This window comes from Urocitellus parryii, chromosome 9 (genome assembly GCF_045843805.1).
Source record: "Urocitellus parryii isolate mUroPar1 chromosome 9, mUroPar1.hap1, whole genome shotgun sequence".
Lineage (NCBI taxonomy): Eukaryota > Metazoa > Chordata > Mammalia > Rodentia > Sciuridae > Urocitellus > Urocitellus parryii.
The window spans coordinates 91,121,076-91,134,412 of NC_135539.1; the positions used below are offsets into that span (position 1 = coordinate 91,121,076).

The 13,337-nt window shown below is 38.8% G+C and overlaps 1 protein-coding gene across 1 annotated transcript in view; it reads left to right on the plus strand.

Annotated features, from left to right (window-relative positions):
• Nucleotides 1-3,123: 3,123 nt before the first annotated feature.
• The window catches only part of Desi2 (desumoylating isopeptidase 2), a 50,590-nt gene continuing 40,376 nt past the window's right edge, over nt 3,124-13,337 (plus strand). Inside the window, exon 1 of the mRNA XM_026390739.2 lies at nt 3,124-3,509. Within this exon, the coding sequence (XP_026246524.1) occupies nt 3,468-3,509 (42 nt within the window). The 5' untranslated portion in view covers nt 3,124-3,467. The remainder of the gene's footprint in view (nt 3,510-13,337) is intronic.

Here is a 13,337-nt window from a genome sequence, read left to right on the forward strand (position 1 = left end):
AAGACAAAGAACATCATTCTCTCCTGAGTTTTCCAGCTCTGCCTTCTCCTCAGATAGCTGACAATTTTGAGGGACTTCCTGTTTTCTATCCTGTCAGCATGAATTCAGCCAGGCTTCTTCATTATAGCAGTAGCAGTTGATCAGTTGCAGTGGTTAGTTTCTAGCTTGATGTTTTAAAATTTTTTTAGGAGCAGCATCATTATGCCTCTTGAGAAATACCAGCAGTTCTCCTCTTCAGAACTTTGAATTCCAAATGCAAAAATGTTTAAATTCTAACCTCTTTCCTTTGTTCTTTCAGGCTTAGGAGTGACAGCTCCTTCTGGCTCTGATACCTTAGTGATCCCTTTTTGTCTTTTTAGCTCTCCAATATCCAACTTATAACTTTATATTTTCCTTTTATAATCAGTCTTCTGACATCTCAAATAAGTCTTCCTATTATGCTCTATTACTGCTCATCTCCTTCAATTTAAATTATAAATTTATGAGGGACAATATATATTCATAATACATTATCTTCCATAGGATTATAAGCTTCCTGAGGATAGTAAAATTTCTGTTTTATCATGGATGAAATAGTGATACACAATGGCTGACACATAATTTTATACTTGTTCAGTGACTGAACAATGAACAATGAATGATTTCTCTTATTGTAGATCAATACCTCTTCTAATTTTTATGCCCTTTTTCTCATCTCTCTCTACGATAATCTTGCCTCGAAATTCATTGAGAAAATCAAAGTAAACCAGAAAATAACATCTCCATTTCCCACATCCAATATTCCTAGCCTGCCTTTCTTCATCCTTCTATTCCATCACTATGCACCTGCATGTGACTTCTATGTTGTCACTATGGATGAAGCATCCCTCCTACCAAAGGCCAGCTCCTCCCATTAGCTCCCTAGCTCCCTAGATCCCTCCCCCTTTGTTGCCCTTGAAAATCTCCTTCTTCCTAAATAATTTCTTTCTCTTTACATATAAATGTGCTCTGAGTACCTTCCATCTTTAAAATACCTTCTTTCAACTACACTGCCCTATCTAGCAATTGCCCCAAGTTTTAGAGTTGTCTCCACTAATTTGCTTCTCAAATCATTTCATTAAATCCCAGTCCTCCATGATTCTGCTCACCAGGCTATTTATCTCTATATTGCTGAGCCCCAATCTTGTGACTACTTCATTACTATGTTCTTTCCGATTTCCCTCCTATCCCCATGGCTCCTCTTCTTTCTTGGCCTCTAAATGGTAAAGGGTCCTAGAGCTTTGTCCTTGGAGATCTTATTTCTTTCTACTTAAATATATCCAGTCCTAAGTCTTCAAAGTCTATTTATAATGGCCATGACAATACTTTGTTTATGCAAATGCATCTTTGACATGGATATCTAAAAGACATCTCTAAATTAATATGACCAAACCATAACTCCCCCCCCAACCATGTTTCCACATACTATAAATGGCATTCCCATCCACCCAGATGCTCAAGACAAACATCTAAAAATTCTCAAAGTCTCTTCCCAACTCAGCAGCCAACTCATTAGCAAGTTCCGTAGACTGTACCTCCAAAATATTTGAATTCTAATTTTCTCAGTCTCCTCCACTATTAGCAACATCTAAGCCACCTTCTGAATGCACTTCTGGAATAGCTTATTAATTGGTTGAACCAATTAGCTTTTCCCACATAACCACTTCCCAAACATTGCAATTTAAAAGATTTCCCACATTCTTTGGGGCATTGTGGGTGTTTCATATGGTTGCATGGGCTCAGCTAAAGCAGGATGGACTCAGATAGCCTTACATATTTCAGCTGGTGGGTAATGACTATGTAACCTGCATCATGAGGTGGTGGTCAGCTAGAAGACAAGCCCCAATTCAAAAGTGCTTTTCAAGTCTCTGTTGCATCATATTAATTAATGGACCAAAGCATGTTATATGCCAGCCCAGAATCAGGGGAGACACCAAAAGTCTTGTAATTTGGGACATTGGTTATTTTTACAATCTACCACACTGATCTCCTCTTTGCCTCTAAAACACAGCAACCCAAGTAATCATAAAAATACACTCCTTTCACCCCCTTATCCAATCTCTCCTAAATCTTCACTTTAAATCAAACCCTATCACGAATTTAAAAACCCTTTCAGGATCTGGTTTCTGACTACCCATCCAATTTATTTCATACCATAGCTTTCTTGCCCATTAGCTTTGGGTCACAAAGGTCTCTTGTTTCCTTGAATACAGAAAATACTTTAATACCTTAGGTCTTTGTATTTCTGTTTCCCTTGACTGATATACTTTTTCCTCTGAATATGTGCGGGGCTGACTTTGTCATTAAGATTTCATCTGAGAACTCACCACAAAGTCCTTCCCCCGTGCAGCCAGTCTAAGATCATTCTCTATCATTTTAATTTTCTACAAAGCACTGATTCTTTGCTTGTGCTCCCACCCCCTCCTGTTTAATCACTGCATTCCTCAGAGCCTTACAACACTGTGTGACATATGTCAGGCACACAACAAACATTTGCTGAATGAATGTACAAGCGCCTTCTGGTTCCTAGGATTCTGCTAATCTACGAGTGCAGTACTATTCCCATTGGGCAGAATAGTCTCACAAAACGTAAATTCCACCCTGAGAATTAACTGGATACGTGTCACACCCCACCCTACACCAGCAAATTGCCTCCTCTATTTCTTCACTCCTGCCCTGGGCGGGGGGAGGTATTCGGAGGAATTTGGAAATTTTAGGATCATCACTTTAGCCTTTTGACACATTCCGTTGACTTCATCAGACTCAATGCGACGTTAGCAGGGGCAGAGGTAGCGCTTGAGAGCTTTAAGACAGCAGAGTTCACCGCTTGTCAAGGACGAACAGCAAAAAAGATCCGAAAGCAGATCCAAAGCAGTGCGTGCTGGGATCTGTAGTTTCCCAGGGAGATCTGCAGAGGCTCGGGACCCAGAAGCATGCTGGGAGTTGTAGTCTAGACTGTAAAGACTCCGCCTCTGTGCTTTCAGTAGCGAAGGGGGCATCCCGCTCTGCATGCTGGGAATTGTAGTCTCTGTGGGACCTCGCGCCTCCAGGGTGGAGAGGCTCCGAGGCTTGCCGCCATTTTAGGTCCCAAGGTGCAGCGACCAAGAACTAGAGCGCAGGCGGGCTCAGTCCCGGCGCCGGGCCGGCCCCGCCTCCGGGGCGCCTGGCGCCCGCCCCTCTCTCAAGCCCCGCCTTTCCCCACGTGTCTGTCGCCGAGGGGAGGTGCCTGAGCCCGAGCGGGCCGCCACCGGCCCGGCCCGGTCCCTCGCACAAGAGTCGGCGGCGCCCGGGAGCGGCCCGGCTGCCCGATGCTTCAGCCCTGGCTGCGGCGGGCCGGGCTGTACGTTTAGTGCCCGGCGCAGGCCCCCTGAAGCTCCCGCGGGGGTGGGAGCGGCCTCCGCCCCGCGGAGACTGAGCGGCTCGAGGACGAGGCGGCGGCCGCGGGGAGGATGGGGGCTAACCAGTTAGTGGTGCTCAACGTGTACGACATGGTGAGTGCGGCCCCTGGCGGCCCCGGCCCAGCCTGGCGTCCTCTCGCGGGTCGGGTTCGGACCCCGGCCCCGGGTGCTTCCTCTCTGGCATCCCCGCCTCCAGCTTAGTTCTCAGGTTGGGGGGAGGGGAGAGTAGTAATATTTTCTAATCCTTGCATTAGTCGACGCTTCTGTTAGTGCTGCCCGGTCAGCCGAGGGCTTCTGCCCAGGCACTGGAGGCTTAAACCGCTCGCTTCCCCTCAGCTTCCCTGGCCCTGGGCCCGACCCCTGGGCGTTTGAGCAGTGTCCTTTCCGCAAAGCTTCCGTCGTGGTTCCGACCTTTGTGCCACCTCCTGGCCCGCCGGATGCCCCAGTCCCGCGGTCTTGATCCGCCAGCGCAACCCGCTCCTCTGCTTCTGCGGAACCGTACATTCTAAATGCTCTCAAGTCTTCAAAAACTCCCGAGCCCCTCTAAGTCCACAAAGTCGCAGCTGTCGATATCCCTGGTAGCTTCTCCCCAGGGGTGAACCAACACATCCTTGCCTCCAAGGCAACCTTATTAAAATTAATGAGGCTAAAATTTATCAAGAAAATAGCCCGGCTGAATTATTTAGAGATCACAGTGGGGCTCCTTTCCTAGATTCTGAAGACCACTTTCCAGGTGATGCAACAGGTGGATGACGTGACCACAGGAGAGGGAAGGGAAGAACTTGTTTATTAGGTTATCCAAGTTTGAAGTACTGTGAGCGTACAGACTTGAATGCAAGGACTGGTTCGCCTGATCATTGCTATTGAAGTACCTCCAGAAAAAGCATCCGGTAGACAATTATCTTTCCAGTTGGATGCATGCTTGGGTTTGTTGGCTTGCCTTTGGTTACTTAGTTTTTGTTTGTAAAGAATTACCTCCGCCAGCACCGTATAAAATTTCTTGTAAGTGGACTGACAGATGAAAAATTTCCCGTCATTATTTTTGTTGGCTTAAAGATCCAGAAAAGCAGAAACTCTGCAATCGAGTCTTGATTCTTATTTACAGACCTAAACATTTTATTCTCTCATGTTCTTGTGTTTCGAATGTAATATAGAAAGGGATTCTGCATGCCATATCTGGGAAGTATGTCAGCGGGGCATAAGGTTTACCTCTTTAAGCCTGGAGGTGAAAAATAGTGGGTTAACATACTAAGAAAAGTGAAGCGTGATAAGAAAATTAAAGAATAATCAAAAGATCCTAAAAGTATGGAATTTTGTAAGGTCTATAGCCTGTTGTTGCTTAAGAAATAAGTTTTCAGATTTAAACGTCTTGTGTTATCTGGATACCTTTCTTTATTAAAACTTTATATTACTCTTCTTTATTTTAGTGCTCCCCATCTGAATTTGTTTCTTTTTTATTCATAAATACTATAGCAACTTGACCCTTTAGTATATATTCTACTCTTGAGAATATATCTTGAGATATGTCTTATTTTTTTGTAAACAGTTCATTCAGTGGTCAGAGACCACTGTTTCAGAGCCTAACTTCTGTGAACTTAGAGGGAGTATTGCTTTTTAAATAAAATTGATTATACTTTCCTTAGCATATATTGGGGTATTCTGAGAATCAGGAAAACAATAGCTAATTGTGGTAAACTGGGAAAGGCTAAAGAGTATATCCAAGTCAATATTTTTTAGGGGAAAAGTGTTCCGAACAATGTTAAAATATCAACTTAATTTACAAAACTTTATTCCTCCATCACTTTTGTAAAGTAGGTAGATAAACGGGAAGCAGGCAGAGAAAAGGGTGAGTTGGCCAGATAACTAAAAATAGGATCTAGAATTTCCAGACTATAATCTTGATGCATTATTTTCTCTACTGAATAATTCTGGTGATTATTTTTTTATATATTGCTTTTTCTATCAATTGGAAGAGACACTTAGTATGAATCAGAATGATAGTTGAATTATTTGATTTTAAGAAAACCTGCCCTTGTATGTTCCTCTCAGGAATTTTGGTCTATTGAGTTTTTTATTTCACTAATTCAGCAACTTACCATTACTTATTTAATTTTGACCCTGAAGAAGCCATGGGATGAATTAGTTATTCATTCTTCTTTAAGGAGTTTTGAATATCATAAGGGTGCCACAATAATAATAACAATTTAAGACACACCAACCTGATTTTGATAAGAGCAAAGGATGGTTATAGGATCAGAGGATACTGATAGATAGGTGGAGTGAAACTTGCTGAAGGGTTGGTAGGATCTCCAAGGGCAGAGAACAATCAGAATGAACAAAATGGCAAGAAAAGGAAAGCACAGGCTGAATTTGGGAAATATTATTTGATCCAGTATAACTAGAGTCAGTTTGGGATGCATGAAAGAAGACAAGCTGAAAGTTACACAAGAACTTCATTAGATGGTGGACTTGAGTGAAGGTCTGAGGGAGCTCTGTGAGCCAGGAAAAAACCATTTTAAGGTTTTCCTGGATCAGTTCTGTTTTAGAATGAAGACCAATGGGTTGAGGTACAAATTTCTGTCTGTTATATTCATTTTCCTCAAATCTGTTTTCGTTTTTGATATAGTTTTGTTTGATGCCAAGGGCAAATTACTTACATCTTTGGATATAATTCCTATTCCTCATTGTGCATCAACCATCTGTTCCAAACTTAACATGAAAAGTTAACCATTGGTTTGCAGATATAATCATAGTTTATAGGGACCTGTTGCTGTGTAGCCTCATGCCTTTTTGTCAGATTGGAACCTGCTTCAGCTATATTTTTCCTGTACACTAGAGAGGATGTCTGTGGGTCGGACCTTTCTTCTATAGCCTCCACATGTAAATGGTTGTGTTGGGGTCACCTGTATTAACTTCCTTCTCGTGGTGGAAGAGTATAATCCTCAAAAGATTACTTAATCATGCATAGTGCTGCTAAATTATTACTTGTTCTGTTCTCAGTGATTATATTTCTGTGTACTTTGGAATAATCTACCATTAATAAAATACATCCTGGAGTTATTTTCTGAGTCTTGGGAATGAGGTTATTCACCTATTCCCAATTTAGTAGCATACATAGCAAAGCAAGTGATTCAGGTTAGTTTCAATTACTGGGACAAATCTCAGGTATAGTTGCTTTAACTTAAAGTCTTCATTTCTCATAGATTAGGATTTTGTGCATTTCATATTATCCTGGCAACAAGTGAATTTCTTAAAAATACGCAGGTGTTTGGTAATGTTTTTAAATTCATTCTATTAACAAGTTTCCTCCTGTTTTTAAATAGTACGTATACATCTTGAGAATCTTAAAAGAATAGAAAACACTCTCTAGGACTTTCAGGTAAGGACATTTTTACCTGGACTCCATTCTTTCAGCCTGCATGTCTCCATTAGGCTGCTCCAAGAGAGTGTGAGGTTATGTAGACATGATAGGTCTGATTTCTCATACATCCATAACTAAATTCAGACTTTGGAGCAAGTTCCAGATTCATACATGTAAATATTTTCATTACCTAAGTGATTCCACAATATCTCCAAATCTACATGGTCAGGAACAATCTTCTTCCCTCCTTTCCATACCTCATACTCTTGCTTCTCACCTCAGGCCACCCCCGCAAAACACTTCCACTTTTGTTGTAATTTTATCTAGATAACTAGCACTTTGGTTTACTCAGTTTCCCAAATCAGAAACTTGGGAGTAAATCTAAATTTCTCTTTATTACCAACCCTTCACAGTCAGCAGGCCTGGGCTCTTTTAGTTTGGTTGATTTCTTGGCATATCGTGGGTAATCTGTGATCAGGAAATCATTGCAATTGTGGAAACTGGGAAAGGCTAGAGAGTACACTTAAGCCAATATTTTTTAAGAGAAGAAAAGTTCTGAATGATATTAAAATATCACCTACTTAACAAAGCGTTATTCTTCTGATCACTTGTGTAAAGTAACAAAATTTTACAATCAGTGGCTTAAACCAGAAGTATGCTTAAACCTAGAGATAAATTGCCCCAGGGTTATTTCAGTAGTTCAGTTATGTCATTAAGAGCCAAGATTTTCCATACTCCTACTCATGGATAACTATACTTATTGGTCCTTATCCTTGGTTTGTCCCCTCATTGTTGTAAAATTATTACTGTAACACTGAACATGGTATCTTCATTCCACAGCACAATGTAAAGGAAGATAGAAAGGTGGGGCCTTTCTCTACATGTACCTCTCTCCTTTAACAGAAAGGAAAAGCCTTTGTCGGAATCATCCTTCCTCAAGAAATTGTCCAAAGTTTAGTCACATGTAACTTCTCAAGCGAGTGAATATCTGGCTTTTCTGGCCTGTATGGTAAGTTGCAAGGAAGGAAGGAAGAAAGAGTGTTGGAAATGACAGTAAGGATGTCTGTCACATATTTTACTTTATGAATAATCTTTAAATTGGTTATTCAAGTTTCACTGTTGCTTATCAAGTTCAGGCCCTTGTTATTGCTCTTTGTTATAATGATGGCCTTCTGACTAGTTTCAATCTCTGGTATTGCTTTTTTTAAAATTTCCATTCTGTTACCAAAGCAGCCTTTCTGAAACACAAATGATTGTGCTATTCCTCTGCTTAAAATTCACCTATAAAATAAAATTTAATGCTTTTTATGTTGGGCCCCTACCTGACAATTAAAGGCCCATCTTCTCCCCCTGTGTGTGTGTGTGTGTGCACGTGCGTGCGTGCGTGCGTGTGTGTGTATATACACGCGCACACATACATACACACACACACACACACTCTGTGCTCTCACAATGAAAGTTTTTATTTATCCAAAAAGGATATCTTATGCCACTTCACACCTTGGTGTCTTGACACTGCTAGTCCTCTTGTCTGGAAATGTCTTGGTCCAGCATTGATGAGCTGTACCTCCTGCTCCTTCTGGCTATGGCTACATTGATCAGACTTGGGTGTATTTCTGTGCCCTAGTTGTCCTTTCTGCACGTCTCAATTGCTGCATGTATTATAATCCTGAGCATCCTATTATACTATAAATTCCTTGATAACATCATGATCACCACCAGTATCTGGAATAATGCTTGTCCTTAGAAGATGTTCTATAAATATTTGCCAAATAAATGGAAATTTAATTAGCCATTTTTTATCAGAATTGATAGTACTTAAATGGCATGAAAAAAATCACATGATCCTCCTCTTTATGCCAAATACTTATTTGTGGGGTGTTTTGATTTGGTTTGTTTTTTTTTAATTGATTAATTTATTCTAATTAGGTATATATGCAGCAGTATGTGTTTTGATTCATTGTGCACAGTTGTAGCACAACTTTTCGTTTCCCTGGTTGTACACTAGGAAGGGTTGCATCATATGTGCAGTCACACATGTACCTCAAATAATGATGTCCATCTCATTCCACCATGCCCCCTTCCTTCCATTTAATCCCTTTTGCCCAATCCCCCCATCATGGATCAGCATCTACTTGTCAGAGAAAATATTTGGCCTTTGGTTTTTTGGGATTGGCTTACTTAGCTTAGCATATTTTCCAACTCTATCCATTTACCTGTAAATGCCATAATTTTATTCTCTTTCAATGTTGAGTAATATTTCATTGTGTACCTATATCATAGTTTATTTATCCATTCATCTATTGAAGGGCATCTAGATTGGTTCCACAGTTTAGCTATTGTGAATTGAGCTGCTATAAATTGATATGGCTGCATTACTATAGTATGCTATTTTTAAGTCATTTGGATATAGACCAAGGAGTGGGATATCTGGGTCAAATAGTGGTTCCATTCCAAGTTTTCTGAGGAATCTCCATACTGCTTTCCAATTTGCAGTCCTACCAGCAATATGTGAATATGCCTTTTCCCCCACATCGTTGCAAATTCTTATTGTTGTTTGTATTCTTCATAACTGCCATTCTGACTGGTATGAGATGAAATGTTAGAGTAGTTTTGATTTGCATTTCTCTTATTACTAGAGGTATTGAACATTTTTTTCATATATTTGTTGATAGATTGTATATCTTCTTCTGAGAAGTATCTGTTCAACTCCTTAGCCCTTTATTGATTGGGTTGTTTGGTTTTTGGTGTTAAGTTTTTTGAGTTCTTTATATATCCTGGAGATTAGTGCTCTATCTGATGTGCATGTGGCAAAAATTTGCTCCCAAAATTTAGGCTCTCTATTCATTTCGATGTTTCTTTTGCTGAGAACCTTTTTAGTTTGAAGCCATCACATTTATTGATTCTTGTTTTTATTTCTTACAATTTAGGTATCTTGTTAAGGGAGTTGGGGACCTAAACCAACATGATAAAGATTTAGGCCTCCTTTTTTCTCTATTAGGCACAGGGTCTCTGGTCTAATGCCTAGGTCTTTGATTAACTTTGAGTTGAGTTTTGTGTATGGTGAGCTATAGGGATTTAGTTTCATTTTGCTGCATGGGGCTTTCCAGTTTTCCCAGCACCATTTGTTGAAGAGGCTATCTTTTCTCCAGTGTATGTTTTTGGTGCCTTTGTCTAGTATGAGATAACTGTATTTATGTGGGTTTGTCTCTGTGTCTTCTATTCTGTACCATTGGTCTACATGCCTATTTTGGTGCCAATATCATGCTGTTTTTGTTACTTTAGCTTTGTATTATAGTTTAAGGTCTGATATTGTGATATGTCGCCTGCTTTACTTTTCTTGCTAAGGATTGCTTTGGCAATTCTGGGTCTCTTATTTTTCCAGGTGAATTTTGTGATTGCTTTTTCTATTTTTATGAGGAATGACATTGGGATTTTAATTGGAATCACATTGAATCTGTATAGCGCTTTGGATAGTACGGCCATTTTGACAATATTAATTTTGCCTATCCAAGAGCATGAGAGATGTTTACATCTTCTAAGGTCTTCAATTTCTTTCTTTAATGTTCCTGTTCTTATCCCTTTAATTTCTTTTGTTGTCTAATTGCTCTGGCTAGAGTTTCAAGGATTATGTTGAATGGTTATAGGTATTTTTTTTTTAACCCTTGTATCTTTTCTTAGTATACTGCTAGACTTTAGCTTTGATTATGGGAATGGAGGACCAAATGAAAGAATGAAGAAGAAAAATATTTGACAAAACATTTTGGTGGATTAAAAAACAACAATGGAAGTGGCACATACCTCTAATCCTAGCAACTCTGGAGGCTGAGGCAGGGGGATCACAAGTGTGAGGCTAGCCTGGACAACTTAGCAAGACCGTGTCTCAAAATAAAAAGGTCTGGGTATGGAGCTCCATGGTAGAGCACCCCTGACTTCAGTACCCCGTACCACCAAAGGATGAGGGGTGGACTGAGGAAAAGGAAATGTTTTTAATCTGTTTATATTTTGAAGTTAGATCCTACTTAAAAGGTAACCTTTCTAAAAAATATATTGTTAGTTCTTGAATTTTAGCATAGATTAGTTCCTAGGAACTAGTCTTAATTTTCTTGTAGCAAGTATGTTTCTTGGACCAGTGCCATTTCCCATCACTTGCCATAGAAACAGTTACCAATTAGTCTAGCTAAGCAAAAAGGACAATAAGAAATCTGCCTGCTCTGCCTTCCTCTGGTATTCATGGCATTATCATTTTTCTTTTATTCTTTCTTTTTTGTAGTTTAGTATATGAGAAAAGGCTTTCAGTCTCCTTTTTTTTTTCTTCTGCTACAGTTAAATTGACAGGAACTTAAGAGATTTAAGACAACACAAATTTGTTTAGCTCACACTTCTTCTATAAGAAGTTCAGGTAGGCTAGATTGGTTTTTCTGTTTCAGACTTCACAGACCAAAATCAAGGTGTTAGACCTTTGCTGCTTCTAAGCTTCTTCAAAACGTTAATAGAAGTCAGTTGCTTTTAGTTTTAAGTGTTAGGTTCCATTCCTTGATGGCTGTCAGCTGATGAAGTGGCTCTGTCTTCAAACCAGCAATGGCATATTGAGTCCTCACACTTCAAGTATCTGTGACTTTTTCTGCCATATCTCTTCTACCTGCAGCCAGAGAAAGTACTCTGTTTTAAAGGGCTTATGGTAATAAATAGGACACACCCCAATACTTCATTTTAATTTACCTATTTTTAAAAATTACATATATTTGCGAAGTCATTTTGCCATGTAATGTGACATATTCACAGATATGGATGTACTTTGGAGTCAGTCTTTCTACCATTCCAGATATGAAAGGTGTATTATAAAACCAAAAATTTTAGTGTTCCCTTTTAGCAGTTACTTGACTTGGTAGAGGATAAATATTAACTAGTAACTTAAAATAGAAAATGCAAAGTATTGAAAAAGTATAAAAACTTTTATGATTGGCAGCTTCTCAGAAGTTAATAGGGTCCAAGCCTATGAGTAACTAAAGCATCAGTGGTATAGTGTATGTCATGTTTATGATGATGAATAAAATTAACAAAATAGAACTTTTAAAACTTGAAAATTCAGTGCCTCTAAAATAATAAAGAGAGCCTTTTGTTTAGGTTAACTCTTTAATAGGTTTTCTTAAGACTCAACATTATACTTTCCATTTGCTGACTGTCAAAGATTATTTAAATTCATAGGAACATTATTGTTCAAGTGTCTTCAGCCAATTGGTAAATGGGATGTAAAGGGAAGACCTCCAAAATAATTTTATTAAACTAAAAGAAAAGCAGAATAACAATAAAAAGAAACGAGGAAATGGAATACATGAAAATAATTTCAGCTCCCCATTCCCCCCTTTCTCTTAGCCCCTGATACCTACCATTTTACTTTGGCTCTCTATAAATTTAACTAGGTACCTCATATAAGTGGAATCATGCAGTATTTGCCCTTTTGTGACTGGCTTATTTTACTTAGCATAATGTCCTCAGATCTATCAGTGTCATAGCATGTGTCAGAATTTTGTTCTTTTTTAAGGTCAAATAGTATTTCATTATATGTATGTACCACATTTTGTTTATCCATTCATCCATTGATGTTACTTCCTTCTGCCTTTTGGATATGGTTAATAATTCTGCTATGAATATGGGTATACAAATATCTATTTGGATATATGCTCAGAAGTCTGTAGGTTTTTAAAAATTGAACTTGGGCTAAACCAATAATTAATTTGAGAGGCATTGGCATTTTTATATCTTATTTCTTTTCCTCCCGTTGATGAAAATGGGATTTTTGTTTTGAAATTTTAATCCAGAAAATACATGCAAAGAGTTAAACAAGTTTAATGCAAGCTCCCCTATCTAAGCCACCTGTTAATAAAATAAAGCTAATAAATAAGAAAAAGACATGGTATATTAAGAAGCAGTAAGTGCTGATGAGGAAACTGGGCAGGAAAAAAAGAGAGACAATGTAGGTAAGGCTAATATAGTTGTAATTTATCCTGCAGTTTTAAATAGAGTCAGAAGGACCTGACCAACAGAAAAGAAAGACAAAAGAGTGCATCATGTGGGTACCTAGGAAAAGAGCATTCTGTCAGGGGAAAGTGAGCTCAGAGGTACTCAGTCAGGTCACATGGTGCCTTGTAAGTATAAATGTACACAAGAAATAAAAGTTTTTAGAGGAATTTCTGACTTGTATTCCCAAGTAGATTCATGAGGATCATTGAAAAAAGGGCAAGGAGTACCAAAGAGGGAAACAATCATAAATTAGATTTAGTAGATTTCCACAAACAAAACGAACAAAAAAATTGCTCAATTTAAAACTAGTGGTAGTCTGTGAACAGCTATTCAGAACCAAAGAGAAACAGGATTTTAAAAGTTTCTTAGAACTCTGAGTAGAGGATGAAAAGGATTAAGCACTAGGCAGAATTTTTTTTTTAAGTTAGGAAAAGTAATTAAGACCTGATTTAATATTCAAATTTCTAGAATAAAACAAAAAAAGTTTATAAATACACAATGGCAAAAAAAAGTTATTATAAAGGGATTAAAACCAA